Genomic DNA, 18,895 nt, shown 5'->3' on the forward strand with positions numbered 1-18,895 from the left:
GGCACAGGATTTAACACACACGATGGCAGTGGCTGCACTCAGGGGCATGCTATTTGATTCTTCACAGATGTGGGCTATTGGTCTGTAGTGAAGGAAAAACAAGTGGCCATAGCATCCTTCCACGTGTTATGAGATCATTTGTAAAAAAAATTTTAAAGCATCTTGTCTCTGTTTCCACCACTAGGTCTACTGCCTTGTAGGTCTGGCACAGAGGAGGGGCATGCTAATGAAGTGCATGCTATGTACTGGTATGTGCTTGCTAATAAGACCAGACCCTAAAGTAAAGTAAAAATGACTATTAAACTAAAATTTGTTTCAGTTCACTTATTTGAGGCTTAAATAGATGGAAAGATACATGAATTCAAGTTGGCCTCCCAAAAAAAAAAATCAATGCCGTTCCTAAAGTGTTCTCTTTACCAAGTTGACTCATGTTAGGAAAGAGGGCTATAATAATGATAATACCTAACAAGTGAGCTGAGACCACTTGCGTGGCTAAGAGAGTCTAATTAGGGAAGGAAATAATGAAAAAGTAAAACCCTCTAAAGTGGAAACAAACATTCTATTTCAGTCCTCCATGGACGAGAAACATCAACCTAGTTTGGGTTTAACTTAAACCACTTCGTATTTAGCTTAAGAGTTTTTAAAAAATTGCTGCAAACTTATTTGAGCTGTTTATACAGCTGGGGAGGTGGGGACCACCTACCCTTTATGGAAAGCAATGTACTTCCAGTGGCCCAAGAAAACAAGGCCTATTTTAAATTATGAAGTTTTACAAAATGAGGCTTTATTATTTTTGTTATCCTTATTTCTCCCACAAACGGTGGTCTGCGATACAAATGTAAAACAGATATACATTCCACCCCGAGGAATAAAAATCTACATACACCAGTTATTTCCTAAAAAAGAAAAATTGTGTAGCCAGCTATGCTTTCCACCTTTAATGATACATGTGGTTGTCTACGGTGCCTCATTCCAATTCTGTCTCCTGATTTTAACTGGTCCCACATATGCCTACCCATTCAGCTGCTTTCCTTGGAGAAGCAGAGGCAAGGTAAGCCATTTCCCTAGTTTTCACCTCCCTAATTTCAGTCTGTTAGGGTCAAGTTTTAGCCTGTATACAAATAAATGCAATGAGAAAGACCTGGACAATGCTGAGTAAAGTAATAAAGTGCTGACATTTATCAAATGTTTACTATTTGCTAAATACTGTTCCACATGGGTTAGCTCATTAAATCCTCACAACAAACCTAAGAGGTGAATAATATTCCCATTTTACAGATAAGGAAACTGAGTCAAGAGAGGTGATGTAAGTTGCCCATAGCTGGTGAGTGCCTGAGTCAGGATTGAAATCAAGGCAGGCTGACTCTGAGCCCACCCTCTTAGTCACCATGTTACTTTTGCCCTCATTGTAAGCAAACTCATTCATGTAATGGATTCTTGTACAGATAGTTCCTTGGTGGTGATCACTGCTCAGTCTACAGCGGTGAGTGCTCCTTCTTGGAGCTGTACTTCAACCAATTTGCAGCCTGCTGAGGCCTCATATATGAAAATCTCTTTATAATCTACTCAGTATCATCTTTCATTTATGTCACCTCCTAGCAGCCATTATGGATGGCCTTGGCTCATCACATGTTTGTTGTATAATGACTCCATATTCCCCTGTCAACTTTATTCTCATCTTTCACCTGCTAGATATCAGAGATAGATTGTATAAGCTCAGAAGTATACAGCCCTCTCCACGCTAATATTTCCTCCTCCTCTCTCTTAAGTTATAATTATGTCATCTAGAATAAGTAGACAGACTTGATGGAATCAAAGTTCAAGTGAGAAATCAACCCTCAAATTCTTAATTACCAGTACTCTCAAGTACGCATTCAGTCTTACGGCCACAGATGAATTCAGATGGATTTGATAATATTTATTTCCCCTGGAAGCTGAGAGACGTAGGGAGGAGAAAAAGACATTAACATGCAAATTGCAACATGACATAATTGAGATACAACCATGACACATTTGAGGTACAACCAAATTACTATGGAAGTATAGACTGGGAGTGACTAACTTTGACTAAGGGGACTGGGAAGAACTCACAGAAGAGGCAACATTTGAGCTGGGTCAGGTAAGATAAGTAGGAGAAGGGGGTAAAAACTATCCAGGCAGAATAAGCTGTGAAGCTCTCAACGTATGTCAGAGTAAAGGGTGTGCAGGGAAGGGGGTAAAATCCTGAGTAGTCAGAATGTAGGGGAATGAAGTAGACTGGAGAGGTAAGAGGTGAAGCTACAGAAGGAAGCTGGGGCCATGCCAAGGAGTTTGCATAATATCCCATAGGCAGTGGATGAGACCGCAGAAGACTTTGTATGAGGAAGTACAATCACACTTGTATTTTTCCCTCTCTCGTTGGCCTCTCCAGCTAGACAGGTTTCGTTTATTATATTGCTGCTGTTACTTTGTTGTTGTTAGTTGAAATCCATCAAGCATTTTTTTTAATATGCCAGGAACTGTGTTAAGTGTTTTATATAAACTGCTGGATGGTTGTTTGGGGAATGAACCCTTAGGTGCTACTAAGACGTCATTTCTGCTCTTGTCTGAAAGGTTTCCACTGCAACCTTCTCATTTGAGAAAGACAAAATGGCCCATGTATTTTTGCTGCGTTTTGGACATATTTAATCAAATACTATTTCTTATTTATGAATTTACTCCAGCTGAGCATACCAGAGAAATGGAGTAAATCCTGGCATTATAAAGAACTGGATAGATCTTTACTGAAAGGTGCACCTCAAGGGCAACAATTGATCGGTTCTCCCAGAAGCAAATTTCTCTACCCTGGAAGTGTTCTGTGAGTCATTCATGGCCTCCACAGCGACACAAGCACTATATGACTATTAAACATGGCTTTATTTAAGTTTGGGCAAAAATATCTCTGAGTTAATCTGGGAGATAGAGAAAATAAGAATCTGTAGGATTTTGGTTTTTGTTTTGTATATACAGCTCTTCTCTGCCGAATGTAATACAGATGGAAAAATTGCGATGCTGCTATCAAGCTGTTGAAAACAGTCTGCTCACCCAGATGGGCGCTCATTTGAAAGACAGGCACACCCGGTCATTTCCCAGTAGCCAGCCCTGCAGTTCTTACACCTGGCTTCACGCAAGCACAGAAGGTGAGGCATAAGCCAATTAATAACTTGTGTGATTCCAGGCCGCCTCTACCCCCATGGCCAAATTCTGGACTGAAGATTGCAAACCCTCAGGAGACTCTGCTCTTCTTAAAGATCAAACCATGGAGTTTGCTGGAAACCAGAAAACAAAGGAGGTATGCTCTGATAAGTCATAGATTGTATATTATATGCTCTGATCAGTCAGTATGCTCTGATCAGTCATAGATTGTATATTACAAAAGTTGGAGCAGGATCTCAAAGTTGGATTGGCTTTTCCATATTCCAAAATCTTTTAAATCCTGGAAATAAAATTATCTGACAGTTTGAACCGCTAAACCCAACTGAAAGGACCACTTTGGTGTCAAAGAGAAAAATTTCAAATGGAGTCAATTTTTCGATGAGAACAGAATAGGATAAGGGAGACGATCCTAAGGCTAGAGGTCACAAGGGTCCTGTGGCTGTCTTATAAGCACCCCCAAAATCCCCATGCCTCATATGGTCCCATGTTTCATTGTCTCCCCATAGAAATGGGGAGACAAGCTTTCCACATAGAAGGTGGTGGGGCTTTTCCAGGGCAGTTTTTGCCTTTCTTTCTTTGTTGACATTTCCTTTCACTTTGGTACCCAAGACCCCATACTGGGCATATGCCTTCATGCCCACCTCTCAATGTACCTCAGGAACTTCTTGTTTCTTTTTGGAAAGAAGCTGGGTAGAGATATACACACATGCATATCTTGCCTATTGTTTTTGGTCTTTAGAAATATTGCTCCACAAGGTTTTATTTAGAAAGTTGGACAAATTTACTCAAATTACGCTGTTACTAGCTGCTTAGATTACTACACTTATTCTCGGGACATCTGAACTTTAGCATTCCTTACAGCTAAAAGAACTTTCTTACAGTAATATTTCAAGCATTACAAATAATCAAGAAAGAGCATTATTTCTGAGCAAAGGAGCCTGCCTGACATTTATAGGTAATTTTATTAGACTGATCCTAAATAAAATGGAAAAATGGAATCAAATAATATCAGACCATAAGGGAGGTAATCCAGTGTAAAGCCATTAATTTTTGAGGAGAGAAAACAGATCCACAGATGTGAAATCAATTGACCACCTGCAACAGAAACAGCTGTTTGTTCTTCATCATTCTTTCTGTCTTTGTCACCTGTTTAACTGGGCATGGGGCCACCCAAATCCAGGTGACATGCTCCAGTCTCCCTTGCAGCTACATGTGGTCATATTCAGCTTTAGTCTATTTAGCTAATGGATTGTAAACAAAAGGTTGTGTTTGACGGCCTGGAAGATTCCTTCTCCCCTTCCCCCTTCCTGTTGGCTGAAAGACTGATGTGATGGGTGGAGACAGTGTCATCTTGGACCATGAGACAGAAGCTATTGCTTTCTGGTGCGCTCAGGAATGGTAGAGCAATAAGGTAGAAGGAACCTGGGTCTCTGAAACGTGGCACTCTAGAGAGATTGCCTTCTAGACTTCGTTATGTGTAAGAGAATCAGATATCTGTCTTTGTTTAAGTTACTGTGGTTTTGGATTTTTGTGTTACTCTTAGCCAGTCCTACTCTAAGCTGCTGTATCAATAGTCTAGAAAATTATTAAATTAATTAGCAATGGCTTGATGGAGGAGGGCAGGATGATGGGTGATGGGCAAGGCCTGATTCTAAATCTAAGAGAGAAAGCACCTTAAATATTCTCTGTCTGGAGTTCCCAAATACTGATCCACAAATAGCTGCATCAGAATTACCCTGACAGAGGTTCCCGTAAATCCAGACTTCTGGTACTCTTTTCAGGAGATTATGACTTAGTAGGCATTCTATGGGGTCCAAGACTGACATTATTTAAAAGCTCCTCACGTAATCCTGATATCCAGATATACTTGGTAATTATCTGATCTACAATTGTTCTCTGCTGTGGGTCCCGGGTAGGGGGGTGAATCAGAACCACTAGAAAGATTTGTTTGTTTTGGGGGAAAAAGCAAACAAATTTGAATTGTGAAATAATTTATTCCTCAGGCTATTTAGATCCACCTCTCCTTCTCCTGGTACCCACTGAGAGTCATACAAGTGTCACCAAATGAACTGTTCTCTTTCAGGTTAGCCTTTGATATGGTTTGGATCTGTGTTGCCACCCAAATCTCATGTTGAATTGTAATCCTCAATGTTGGAAGTGAGGCCTGCTGGGAGGTGACTCGATCACGAGGGTGGATCCCCTTGCTGCTGCTGTCATGATAGTGAGTGAGTGCTCATGAGATGTGGGGTAGCACCTCACCCCACTATCTTCCTCCTGCTCTGGCCATGAGGTGTCTTCTTCCCCTTTGCCTTCCACCATGATTGTAGGTTTTCCTGAGGCCTCCCCAAAAGCTGAGCAGATGCCAGCATCATGCTTCCTGTTGCAGCCTTTGGAAGTGCAAGCAAATTAAACCTCTTTTTTTAATAAATTACCCAGTCCCAGGTATTTCTTTATAACAGTGCAAGAATAGATGGATACAGCCTTAGTTCAGACAAACTGACAATGACATAATTGCATATGGTTAGACTGCATGTGGCTACTGTTTTTTGTTTTTCACAGATTACATTTTCCATGGGAGTTTAGTCAACACCAGTGTGCATTACTATACATTAATGAATCATTTGTGACAAAAAGAAGTACCATTAAATTGCAGGAAGAGTTCACTTTTTAAAGATTCCATGGCCTCACACCTCAGAGGTTGAATTTTTTGGTTCTTGCAAAGATCTGCAAGGTCAGCAGATTCAGTTAAACGGCTGTCAGGCAAAGTTGGCCTAATAACACTCAGGCATACCAGTGGGTTCTCTTGGCAGAAAAGGTGACAGGCAAGGGAAAGCATTAACAGAAGGCAGAGTGTGGTGAGGCATTCCCAACAGCAGTTCATAGAAAGGGATTATACTAAGAGTACATCTATACCAGAGAAATCCCCTTTCAAGATCCATTCTCACATTGACAGGTGCAGGCTTGGGAACTCAGTTCTCCCGCCCTCCTCTGGGAAGCTAGAGGAGAAAGAGCCTCGACCAGGAGGAAGCCAGGCAGGACTCAAGGGGTTCACCATAACCCTCAGAAGAAATATAATCAAACAGCACCAAAGATGCATTTTAAGACAAAATTCGAAAATGGATGCCGAAGATAACAAAGATCTAATTCTAACTGGGTTACTAACTCAGTCTGAGTTTGGTAAGTCACATAACGTTTCTGTTTTTTAATTTTATCTTATGCAGAATCAAGGGACTGAACTCAATGAACTATGAAATTCCTTTTAAAAGTTGGACAATTTTATACTTATTGAAGAGCTAATTATATTATATATAAATGGGTTCAAGGAAAAGCTCTCAGTCAATTATAAATTTGTTTTTATTTTAAAATATAAAAATCCTAAATCCCAACATAAAATCATCAGAGAGACATGCATGTCTTTGAAACTGAATTTCTGAAAACTTTCTTAATTGCTTAATCCCCATAAACTCTGATGGCATCCTGTTGTCCCTACTGAAAGATGCCATTATGCAAATATTTAGCCTAGTACTTTTAAACATCCACAAACGTTTATTTCACTCTCCCAAATAACATTCAGAGGACTGAAAACATTCTGAACCCAGGCACTTATTGACATGATAGCTATGGGCTCTCATTAAAGGGTAGTCTATGAAATCTAATTCTGTGCTTACTGATGGTCTCCTGGGTTAAGAGAAATTGCAACCTGAAATGAGATAGAGCTCTTTTATTGGTTGTTGTTACTGCAAAGTGGTCTTGAATCTTTCAGTGCTCTCTCCATTTTAACCCTCCTTCTTCAGATGACACAGCAGCAATAAAAGACTCACTTTCTAAACCTTCCACATAACCCTGCTACTTGACTCAGAGGCCATTGTCCATGTAAAAGGACTGAAAGAGAAATTGGGACTCCCAGAAATCCCAGGACAAATCTGTATGTCATAGAACTCCCAGAAATCCCAGGACAAATTTGTATATCAAAGAGAAATTGGAACTCCCAGAAATCCCAGGACAAATTTGCATGTCATAATAATCCAACCTATTAAATAGGTTGGATTAAGTGCCAGTGCAATTCAGGGGAATAGAGAGAAAAAAGCCAAACTTACTTCATCCACATGCCCAACAGCTCCATAAATCCTTGCCATCTGTCCAGTGAGGTAGGGGAATCTCTCACCAATCTCTTTCAGCATTGGAAGAAAACCGTTCAAAGCCACTGGCTCATAGCCTGCTATCTCTATGAGGATGTTTAAGATGATGTCATTATGGGTTGAATCCTTCAAATGCCCAATTAGGAAAGGAATACACTTCTGAACTACCTATAAAGAGAGAGGAGAGGAGGAGGGAAGAAAGAAGGAAGAAAGAGAAAAGTTAATTAAATTGGAATTAATTTTGAAAGCAAACTTTTTTTGCATTAAACCTGAACTCAACACATTCTGGGATTATTACCCTCATTGGTACTCAGGCAAATCTCCCAAGTTTAGAATTTGAAATTTACAATAAAATCTTCAGAGCCTTTAGTTCCTTTTTCTTTTAATCTGTGACTTGCTGTTGAAGAGTGAAGTTTAAAATAATGCTTCAGTGTTACTATTCATAAATCAAGTTTTGATGTGTTATTTCCTCATTGGGAATGCTACATTTCCTCCAACCACCATGAAAGCTGCAACTTAAAGGACAATTTAAGTAGATAAGAGATTTTTGTTGACTTTAATCAAAGCCTTCAAAATGGAGAAATCCAGTTTAGAAATGTTTAATAAATAAAAATAACAAAGCAGAAAAGATCTCCCATATTTTCTTCAATTTTCCATTTTGATCACAAAAATGTAATAATAAGATAAAATTATTAAAGCAAAATGATTTATACCATAGTCACATTATCTTAATATTTTTTCTTGATTCTTAATGCTTATATGAATGTAAAGGTGAAATTTATCTGAGAAAATGGAACTCTTTTGTGGAATAAAGACTCTATGTTAATACGTCACATATTGATAATTTGATGAACTGTTTTGTTTGCTAAAATAGAAGAACTAGAAAGGGAAACCTGTGGGAAACTGAACAACAAAAGTGAAACAGATTTGCCCATCCATATTTCTGCTTTGTTTGTTTCTTTTGTTTGTGTTTGATTTACTTTATTGATTTGTCATTTTTTGAGTAGGGTAGACTTTAAATGTAGCTTCCAGTATTAAAACCAAATCTGATACACAGCACCATCTGCCCAAAGTTGAACTCATAATCCACCCCCTGCCAAAAACCTGCTTCTCCCACCACCCCTTCTGGCCCTAAGTGCCTCATTTTCTCATAAATGACACCATTATTCACCTGGCTACTCAAACTAGAAACTGTTTCTCCCTTACCAGCAGCTGTTATCCAAGCAATCATCATGTCCTGTTGATTCCAATACCCAAGAATCCCACAGATCTGTTCACTCCCTTCTCTTTATATTCATCCATTCATTCACTCATTCACAAATACTGATTGAGTCCTTCCTATTTGCAAGCTGTAGGTGATGGGGATAGCAATAAGTCTGAAAAGATTCACTGTTTAGTAAAGGAGACATTCAGTAAAAGAAATAATCACATCAGAAATGAACAATTATAAATTTTAACAAATTCCATATAGGGAAAATGTAGGGCTCTGTGAGAGACTGTCCCAGGGCTCTAATTTAGGCAAAGGGTCAGGGAAGGCCTCTCTCAGGGGGACATGGAGCTAAGATCACTGACCCAGGCATCTCACACATGGGTTATTCCAACAGCCTCCTAACAGGTCTCCCTGCCTTCAGTCTTGCCCATCCAGTCTCTTCTCAGCTTTAGCCACAATGGTGTTTTTTCCTGCCTTAAAACCCTACAGTCACTTGTCCTTTTTTAATACCTGACTTCTATCTATCTTCCCATATTCAGTCTCTTGCCCACTTGACCACCTTCCCCCAGTCCAGTTCCCACTACATATCACACATCAACTATGATTAATTTTTTAAAAAAATTCTTAACTTGCTAAATTTTCTTTTGCATCTGGGATTTTACTCATGTGATTTGTTCTGCCTGGAATTCTTGTTGCCCCTATTTTGCTTGAGTAGCTCCTGATCGTTCTTGAGGCCTCAGATGAACTGTTATTTCCTTAAGAAACCTCTCTCAGCTCCTCTCCTCTTCCTTCTCAGTCTATAGTGCCCTTGTGGAAGCTCCCACTGTACCCTAAATGGCCCTGAGGAGGTCCTTCACATACTTCCTTCTTACTGCTGCTCTAGATGCCTTTCAGGCTGGACTGAAAGCTCCACAAGGTAAAGAATCATCCCTATCTTGTACACCATTGGATACCTAATGGCTTATACACAGCTTATCCAGAAGGTGAGTTAATAAGTTTTTGAGCAACAAATCAAAGGAAGGTAAGTCTAATTTGTATAGAGTGACATCTGAATAAAACATCTCCCCCACCCCATAGTAGTTAAAGAGTTGTACACAATGTTTAAACATATACTGTCATGTATTACTACAAAACAACTAAAAAGAACATAAAAGAAGAAAGTTTCTAGATAACTAAAATTATCCTATATAGAGATTTAAACTTTAGATTCATATCCAGTACTTTTGGAGGAAAGAATAGGGCTAGATTCTGGTAAATGGCATATATGAATGCACAGTTCTAGAAATGCTGCCTGTGCATTAGGGAGCAATTGTATGTCCTTCAAGAGAAGCCATGCGAGGTCCCTGGCATATATGGCAGAAGTGTCAGCCAGCTGCTCTAGGTCAGGGCAACATACTTAACCTCATGTTTTTAGCAATGAAAAATGCTTGCACATTTCCTGCCTCATTCTATAAAGTTTCATTTCCCAGTCAGTCCTAACTCTTCAGGTCCTGTTTCCTGAACACCAACGTCTTTGTGACATATGCTTCTAGTCATGTCACCTTTACTTTAAAATTTAAACTCCAGCGATACATTCCAAGCTACACAGCATGGGTTTTAGCTGTTGTCCCATAAAGAACAATTAAAAAGGAAAGAAAAAGAAGAAATGAAAGAAGGAAGGAAGAGAAATAAAGAAACAGAGAAATGAAAAAGAGAAAGGAAAGAAAGAAAGAAAAGAAAAAGAGAAAGAGAGAGAGAAAGAAAGAAAGAAAGGATAGAAGGAGAAAGAGAAAGAAAGAGAGAAAGAAAGAAAGAAGAGAGGAAGGGAAAGAAAGAAGCTCAAGGCAAATACATACACCTGGGCATAGCTGAATCCATAGAAAGAGCAAGGGAAGTGAAGCCCTGAACAATGAAAACTAAATAATAACAATTTTACAAATTAAACAAAAGTTGTTGTTTTTTTTACTCTGAATTCCTAATAGCCTAAAGTTTGTTATGATAATGATAGAAAAGATAGATATTTCTTGAAATTTATCCACACATGAGAAACAAGTCTGCTTTGGGCTTTAGATAGATTATTCTTGGATTAGAAGGAATTTTATTTTCCAAACATAGGGCATTTCCTTAGGCTGGTGTCTTCAGTGCTTCCTCATTGGGAGCTGCCTTCCTGACTCAGGGAATGCTGTGCTTCGCTGAGAGCCAAGTAGCCACTAAGAATATAGATTCTGGCTGCAGAGAACAAGCTGACATGGACTTTGTTCAGGCTGTAAACCATGGACAGCTGAAAAAGCTACCAAACTGGCCTTCTTGCCTCAAGTCTCTGTCCCTTCTGTTCAGGCTCCTCATTGCCACCAGAATCATAGCCCTTAAACTCTGATCTAATTACCTCAGGTTTCTCTTAGAGAGTTTCAAAAATTTCTCATGGCCCATGGCCAAAATTCCAATGCCGTGGTATTCCAGATTCCAGTGTCTTTTTTGATGGGCCTATCTGCAGACTCTTCCCCCATGACCCAGCTACAAGGCACTGATCACTCACAGTGGCTTGAACACAGAGAGAAATCTCATACTTTCAAATTCGATCTCAAATCTCTACTTCTTGGAAGTCTTCTTTCCAGCCCACCCTAACACATGTAGGACCTGACACTAGGGTACAAGCAGAGGCCCTTACACCACAAATATTCAGCCGCTATATAAAATGTTCTATCCTCCTCCCTGACAAATGTGCCTTTATAACAATCTGTGATGCTTGATTTGAATTTAGAATGTTTGGCCTCTGTAGAGAAAACAGGGAGAGATGTCTCTCAGCCCCCATTCCTTGACCTATCCCTTCTCTTCTATTTCTACTCCTGGCTTTGCCCTGCATGTGAACACCCCAGTCTACATATGCAAGCTCTTCTAGGCCACCTCTCAAGAATATGGGGTCAACTGTTGGCATGGCTTGTTCTCAGGAGAATAGACCCAAGGACGAAGTCTTCACAAGCCCTGGAAGCAGGTTTGAGATACCTGGGAAAGGAATTCCAAGATCTCAGTTACCTGAACTGAGTTTAGTGGGCAAAAGAGTGGATGGGAACTGCGGGTGCAAGTAAAGGAGGGCCCAAACAGAATGCTCTAAACCAAGTAGCCCAGCGTAGGGCCGCAGCCCTGAATTCCCTGGTTTTTCCTGAATAGAGTTAGTCACTTCCTCTTCTGTGCTCCCATAGCAGTCTATTCATGAATTTGGCATTTTGTCATTGAAGATTGATGGATACATCTCCCAGACCATGTGCACCTTGAGGATAGGGCCATCTGAAAACAGTGCCATAATTTAATTTACAGCAAATAACATTTCAATTCTTCTGTAAACAATAAAAGTTTTCAAGCAATTAAAGTCTCAGGACACAAAATCAATATGCAAAAATCACTAGCATTGCTATATAACAACAGCAGGCAAGCAAAGAGCCACATCATGAATAAATTCCCATTCGCAATTGCTGCAAAGAGAATAAAATACCTTGGAATACAGCTAACAAGGGAAGCAAAGGACCTCTTTAAGCAGAACTACAAACCACTGCTCAAGAAAATCGGAGAGGACACAAACAAATGGAAAAAACATTCCATGCTCATAGATAGGAAGAATGAGTATTGTGAAAATGGCCATACTGCCCAAAACAATTTACAGATTCAATGCTATTCTCATTAAACTACCATTGACCTTCACAGAATTAGAAAAGACTATTTTAAAGTTCATTTGGAAACAAAGAAGAGCCCAAATAGTCAAGACGATCCTAAGCAAAAAGAATAGAACTGGAGGCGTTATACTACCCAACTTCGTACTAAACTACAAGGCTACAGTAACCAAAACAGCAGAGTACTGGTACAAAAACAGACACATAGACGAATGGAACAGAATAGAGATCTCAGAAATAAGACTGCACATCTACAACCATCTGATCTTCAACAAACCTGACAAAAACAAGCAAGGGGGAAAGGATTTTCTATTCAACAAATGGTGCTGGGAGAAGTGGCTAGCCATATGCAGAAGACTGAAACAAGATCCCTTCCTTATGCCTTATACAAAAATTAACTCAAGATGAATTGAAGACTTAAATGTAAAACCCCAAAAGATCAAATGCCTAGAAGAAAATCGAAGCAATACTATTCAGGACATAGGCACAGGCAAAGATTCATGATGAAAACATCAAAAGCAATTGCAACAAAAGCAAAAATTGACAAATGGGATCTAATTAAAGAGCTTCTGCACAACAAAAGAAACTATCATCAGAGTGAACATATAATCTACAGAATGGGAGAAGATTTTTGCAATCTATCCATCTGACAGAGGTCTAATATCCAGAATCTACAAGGAACTTAAACATTTACAAGAAAAAACAAACAAACAAACAACCCCATTAAGAAGTGGGCAAAGAACGTGAATAGCCACTTTTCAAAAGAAGACATTCATGTGGCCAGCAGACACATGAAAAAAAGCTCAACATCCCTGATCATTAGAGAAATTCAAATCAAAACCACAGTGAGATGCTGTCTCACGCCAGTCAGAATAGTGATTACTAAAAAGTCAAGAAGAAATAGATGCTGGCGAGGTTGTGGAGAAAAAGGAACATTTGTACACTATTGGTGGGAATGTAAATTAGTTCAACTATTTTGGAAGATAGTGTGGTGATTCTTCAAAGACACAGAACCAGAAATACCATTTGACCCAACAATCTCATTAGTGAGTATATACCCAAAGGAATATAAATCATTCTATTATAAAGATACATGCATGCGTATGTTCATTGCAGCACTATTTGCAATACCAAACACATGGAATCAACCCAAATACCCATCAATGATAGACTGGATAAAGAAAATATGGCACATATATACCATGGACTACTATGCAGGGACATGGATGGAGCTGGAAGCCATTATCCTCAGCAAACTAATGCAGAAACAGAAAACCAAACACCATGTGTTCTCATTTATAAGTGGGAGGTGAACGATGAGAATACAAGCATACGATGTGGGAGGGGTGGAACAACACACACTGGGGCCTGTTGGGGGGCTGGGGGAAGAGAGAGTATCAGGTAGAATAGTTAATGCATGCTTGGCTTAATACCCAGGTGATGGGTTGATCTGTGTAGCAAACCACCATGGCACACATTTACCTATGTAACAAACCCGCACATCCTGCCCATGTACCCCAGAACTTAAAAGTTGAAGAAGAAAAAAAAAGGGTAATTATGTACACACACACGTGCATGGGCACACACTTCCTCTTCAATTAGTCTTCAGGCCCAATTTTCTCTTTTAATTACTTTGGCTAGCATTAAGAATCTACTAATCTCTAGAAATGTACAAAATGACTGCCATTTTTATTTACTAATTCCTACCATATTGAAAAATATTACATATTCCAAAAACCATAGTTCTGCTCTAAATTTCAGAACAGTCTACAAATTCCAGCACTCCATCTTCTTAATGTTCTGCAAATGACTTCTTATTTTAAATAAACACCAGAAGTGACCTCTGAGTATTCTTGGCCTCGATTAGGTGTGTGAATAGGAATGCTCTACACTGTTGAGCAAAAATCCTAGAAAATAATTCTCTCCTCTAGGGAACAGATCACAAAAGCAGCTCCTCTGTGTCTGAACATTCATCACCGGAAGGCTGCCCTTGCCACTTCCTGTCACTCATTGCTGTATGCTTGGGGCTAGAAGTTAATGTCCCAGGGATAACAACAGACGTGCTTATATGTGTTACTAAACTCTGTTCCTTTCGTTGGCTAGACTACAGCATGGTTTACAGCAGCCAAGATTATAGACTTGATTCTCATAAAGGCCACTTGGAAAGTTGACCACCCAGCCTTTTTCTGTAAATGGATCCTGAGAATTCTCTGGAGGTACAAGTTATAAATTACTAGCCAGGAACTGCCTCCTTCCATCTGGCAAGGATAGTGTCCTGAAAAGTAGGATGCCTAGAGGGCAGTGATGGAGGAAGGGGACCCACCTGCTCAGTTAGCCATGTCGTGGAGCTCACAGATATGTGGATGTTGAAGCGATGCTACCTTCACAGTCTCACGGACTAGTCAGCTTTATGTACAGAAATTTTTTTTCAAGGGCCAACTGTTGACCCTCCAGCCCTGGAAAGCCATGTTATCCCAGGTCACAGAGGGTGGGTAGTGAGAAGGGCATTCAGGACACATGAAGCATCCCTGCACATTACCCTCCCTAGAGAGCCCACTCAGTTTACCTCCAAGTTACAGGGCATCAGGAATGCTTTAATGCAGGCATGGAAGCTCTACTTGAATTCCAGCTTCACAAAGTCAAAACCTCCTTATTTAGCTTCCTATTTCACCTGAAATGAATTACGCTTAACTTGAAAGCTTCAGTCTGTATTTCTGGTTGTCGCCACTTATTTCCCGTCTCAGTAAACCCTTTCTCCACATTTCCTTCCATCTCCCTTGTTCACTGTCTAATTAAGGAAGGGGTGAGGGAGAAGGTGAATCAGGCAGTTTCTGTATTGTACCACCTGTGGTGACAGACCCTTTGAAATCAAGGGTGCACTCTAGTTCTAGGGGTGCTGGCAGCAGGAACAGAGCACGAAGAGCTGAGGGAGGCAAGTGGAGAGGCTGCTTTACCATGAAGGTAGGGGTGAGAGGAAACGGGGTTCCACAATTCCCCCATTACAACTTCTTCCCCCCAGGTAGGATCCTGGCATGGGTGGGGTCCATCCACATCACTCTAAGTGTTCCCTAAACCCTGGCCTCTTTGTTCTGGGATCCACACTCAGCACCCACAATACCAAGCAGAATGTGAGTTCACCCTCTCCTCATTTTGTTTACTCTCCTTCTCTTGTCTAGCCACCCTCCAACTGCCCGTTCTCCCTCACCTTCTCCTGTATCTTCTGGAACTCTCATTCGCTTCACAAGCCACAGCCTTACAGCCTTGATTCTTTAGTGTGTTGAGGTCAAAAGATTTCATTGGTTGGAATTAGATTGGGTTTGTGTTGCAGCTTGGCCTGATCTATCTGGCTTTGGGAAAGTGACCCAGCTAGTGTGAGGCCCAGATGGTTTTAGGATGGTTTTAGGGAAGGTAGTATGACTCTGATGGTCAGTGAGGGACACGAAAGTTGAAAGGCTGATAAAGATGAAGTGCATGTGAAAAGCCACCTCACCAACCAAGTCACCCTTTGGTACCACCACTGTTCTTAAAAACCTCTCCAAATGTTGGCTTCTCTATTTATAAAATAAAAAGCTTGTTGTGGGAAATAAATGAGATGTCTCTGATACACCTACATAGTGCCTGGTACATGGTATGAGCTCAGTCACTATTCGTGCCATTGTCTACCCTCCCCTGCCTGCTGGGACCAGCACTGAGGAAACTCCTCCTCTTGTAGCCTTCTCTACAGTGGAAGTGGAAGCTGCCCAGTTATTTCCCCAGTTGGGGACCTCTGCTCTAGGTGATCCAATAATCCTTCAACTCCACTCCTCACCCCAAACTCTACTGCAGTTTTGCTCATCCTTTCTGTCCTCAATCCTTTCCAAAATTGGTTCTCTCACTTGTGCTCTGGAATACATTCCCCATCTTCCTCCAGCACCTTGTTCTGTCTCCTATTTCCTCTCACATCTTCAATCCCTTTATTCTTATTGTGTCTTTAACTTTCCTTGTTTCTTCTAAACTTCCTGAATTGGCAGTCCATACTCACATGGTCCTTTCCTAACCTTCCCTTCCATATGCAATCCACAATAAATGACTGACTTCTCCCACCCTGCCTCAATGATGCTGCCTTTTATAAAAAAGATACAACTGGTGAGCCCCAATTGCCAAATCCAAGGTCAATGCCTGTCTCTTGTCTTTTTTACTTCTCTAGACCTTGACCCTGTTGAGCCACTTTTTCCCCTTTGGAGAATACAGCATGACTTTTCCTCGTTCTTCATGTCTTCACTATTTTTGTCTCTTGTTAATTTGTTCATTTCTTAATTCAATAACTTTTTATTCAAATTCTACTATGTAACCAAGCACTACACTAGGGAGTGCATATGAATATGTAGATAAGAGTCCTATGTACCTTAAGGAGCTTATAGTGCACCGAAAGAAACAGTCATGCAAAAATAACGACATATTGCTCTGTGTGCAAAAGGGACAGTGCATACCAGTAACATAGAATTCCCCAGTCCTCTGCCTGAGCTCTAGCCTTACTCCTCAAAGTGTGGTCCCTTGAAGCAATAGCAGCAGCACCATATGGGTACTTGTAAAAAGACACAGTTGGGGTCCCCAATTGTGTCTACTGAACCTACTGAACCAAAATCACTGGGAGTGAGGCTCAGGCATTGGTCATCCTTGTTGGTCTCATCTCCTGAAGCTTCCTGTGAATTCTGCTCTCCAATATCCAAGATTCCCAGCTCTGAATCATCGGCATAAAAGTATGCATTCTTCAGGGTATGGCCTGATGTCACACCCTTTGTGGGACTTCATGGCATCTATTTTCCTCTAAAGTAGAATTCATTACCCCCATCTCTGTTTATGCCATTTGCAAAGCATTTATCACCTTGTTTAATTTGATTCTATGTTTATTCTCAGTTTGGTTCTATGAATGTTCATTGAGCACTATCAGATACTATGGAAAAGTCTAAGATACAGAGGAAAGAAGAAATCATTTCTTGTCAAAGGAGCTTGCAGTCTATTGTGGCTAATTATGCATGTAACTATTCTTTCTTGCTTTTCTTTGAATAATTTGGATGTTGAGTACAAATTTTCCAGTCTTCACTTAAGCATTGATTTTTTTTTCAAGTGGTGGATAGTGAAACTATAAAGAAACGGGACAACCATAATTGAATAACCTTGGGCTAACCATTCATATTCACTGTGCACACATGTTGGTTGATATGGTTTGGCTCTGTGTCTTCACCCAAATCTCATATTGAATTGTACTCCCATAATTCTCACATGTTGTGGGAGGGACCTGGTGGGATATAATTTGAATAATAGGGGCAGTTTCCCCCAAACTGTTCTCATGGTAGATAATAAGTCTCACAAGATCTGATGGTTTTATCAGGGGTTTCCACTTTTGCATATTCCTCATTTTCTCTTACTGCCACCATGTAAGAAGTGCCTTTTGCCTCCTGCCATGATTCTGAGGCCTCCCCAGCCATGTGGAACTGTAAGTCGAATTAAACCTCTTTCTCTTCCCAGTCTTAGGTATGTCTTTATCAGCAGCATGAAAATGGACTAATACAGTAAATTGGTACCAGTAGAGTGGGGCGTTGCTGAAAAAATACCTGAAAATGTGGACGTGACTTTGGAACTGGGTAACAGGCAGAGGTTGGAACAGTTTGGAGGGCTCAGAAGAAAACAGGAAACTGTGGGAAAATTTGGAACTTCCTAGAGACTTGTTGAATAGCTTTGACCAAAACCCTGATAGGGATATAGACAATAAGGTCCAGGCTGAGGTGGTCTCAGATGGAGATGAGAAACTTGTTGGAAACTACAGCAAAGGTGATGCTTGTTATGTTTTAGCAAAGAGACTGATAGCATTTTGCCCCTGCCCTAGGGATTTCTGGAACTTTGAACTTGATAGAGATGATTTAGGGTATCTGGCAAATAAATTTCTAAGCAGCAAAGCATTCAAGAGGTGACTTGGGTGCTGTTAAAGACATTCAGTTTTATAAGGGAAGCAGAGCATAAAAGTTTGGAAAATTTGCAGCCGACAATGTGATAGAAAAGAAAAACCCATTTTCTGAGGAGAAATTCAAGCCGGATGCAGAAATTTGCATAAGTAACAAGGAGCCAAATGTTAATCCCCAAGACAATGGGGAAAATGTGTCCAGGGCATTTCAGAGGTCTTCATGGCAGCCCCTCCCATCACAGGCCCAGACACCTAGGAGGAAAAAATGGTTTCATGGGCAAGGCCCAGGGCCCCCACGCTGTGTGCAGTCTAGGGACTTGGTTCCCTGTGTCCCAGACACTCCCACTGTGACTGAAAGGGGCCAAAGTACAGCTCGGGCCGTGACTTCAGAGGGTGCAAACCCCAAGCCTTGACAACTTCCATGTGGTGTTGATCCTGTGGGTGCACAAAAGTCAAGAATTGAGGTTTGGAAACCTCTACCTAGATTTCAGAGGCTGTATAGAAATGCCTGGATGTCCAGACAGAAGTTTGCTGCAGGGGTAGGGCTTTCATGGAGAACCTCTCCTAAGGCAGTGCAGAAGGGAAATGTGGGGTCAGAGCCTCCACACAGAGTCCCTACTGGGGCACCAGCCTGTGAAAGCAGCCAGGAGGGAGGCTGTACCTTGAAAAGTCACAGGGGTGGAGCTGCCCAAGACCATGGGAACCCTTGCATCAGTGTGACTTGGAGGCAAGACATGGAGTCAATGGAGATCATTTTGGAGCTTTAGTATTTGACTGCCCTGCTGGA

General features: G+C 40.8%; 1 protein-coding gene across 10 annotated transcripts in view; it reads right to left on the minus strand.

The window, feature by feature from the left end:
* The window catches only part of VEPH1 (ventricular zone expressed PH domain containing 1), a 294,353-nt gene that overhangs the window by 151,291 nt on the left and 124,167 nt on the right, over positions 1–18,895 (minus strand). For all 10 annotated transcript variants that reach the window (XM_063661318.1, XM_054483989.1, XM_054483987.1 and 7 more), the window contains one exon: positions 7,272–7,481. In XM_063661318.1, coding sequence (XP_063517388.1) covers positions 7,272–7,481 — 210 coding nt within the window. The remainder of the gene's footprint in view (positions 1–7,271; positions 7,482–18,895) is intronic.

Source organism: Pongo pygmaeus, chromosome 2 (assembly GCF_028885625.2).
Source record: "Pongo pygmaeus isolate AG05252 chromosome 2, NHGRI_mPonPyg2-v2.0_pri, whole genome shotgun sequence".
Taxonomy (NCBI): Eukaryota; Metazoa; Chordata; class Mammalia; order Primates; family Hominidae; genus Pongo; species Pongo pygmaeus.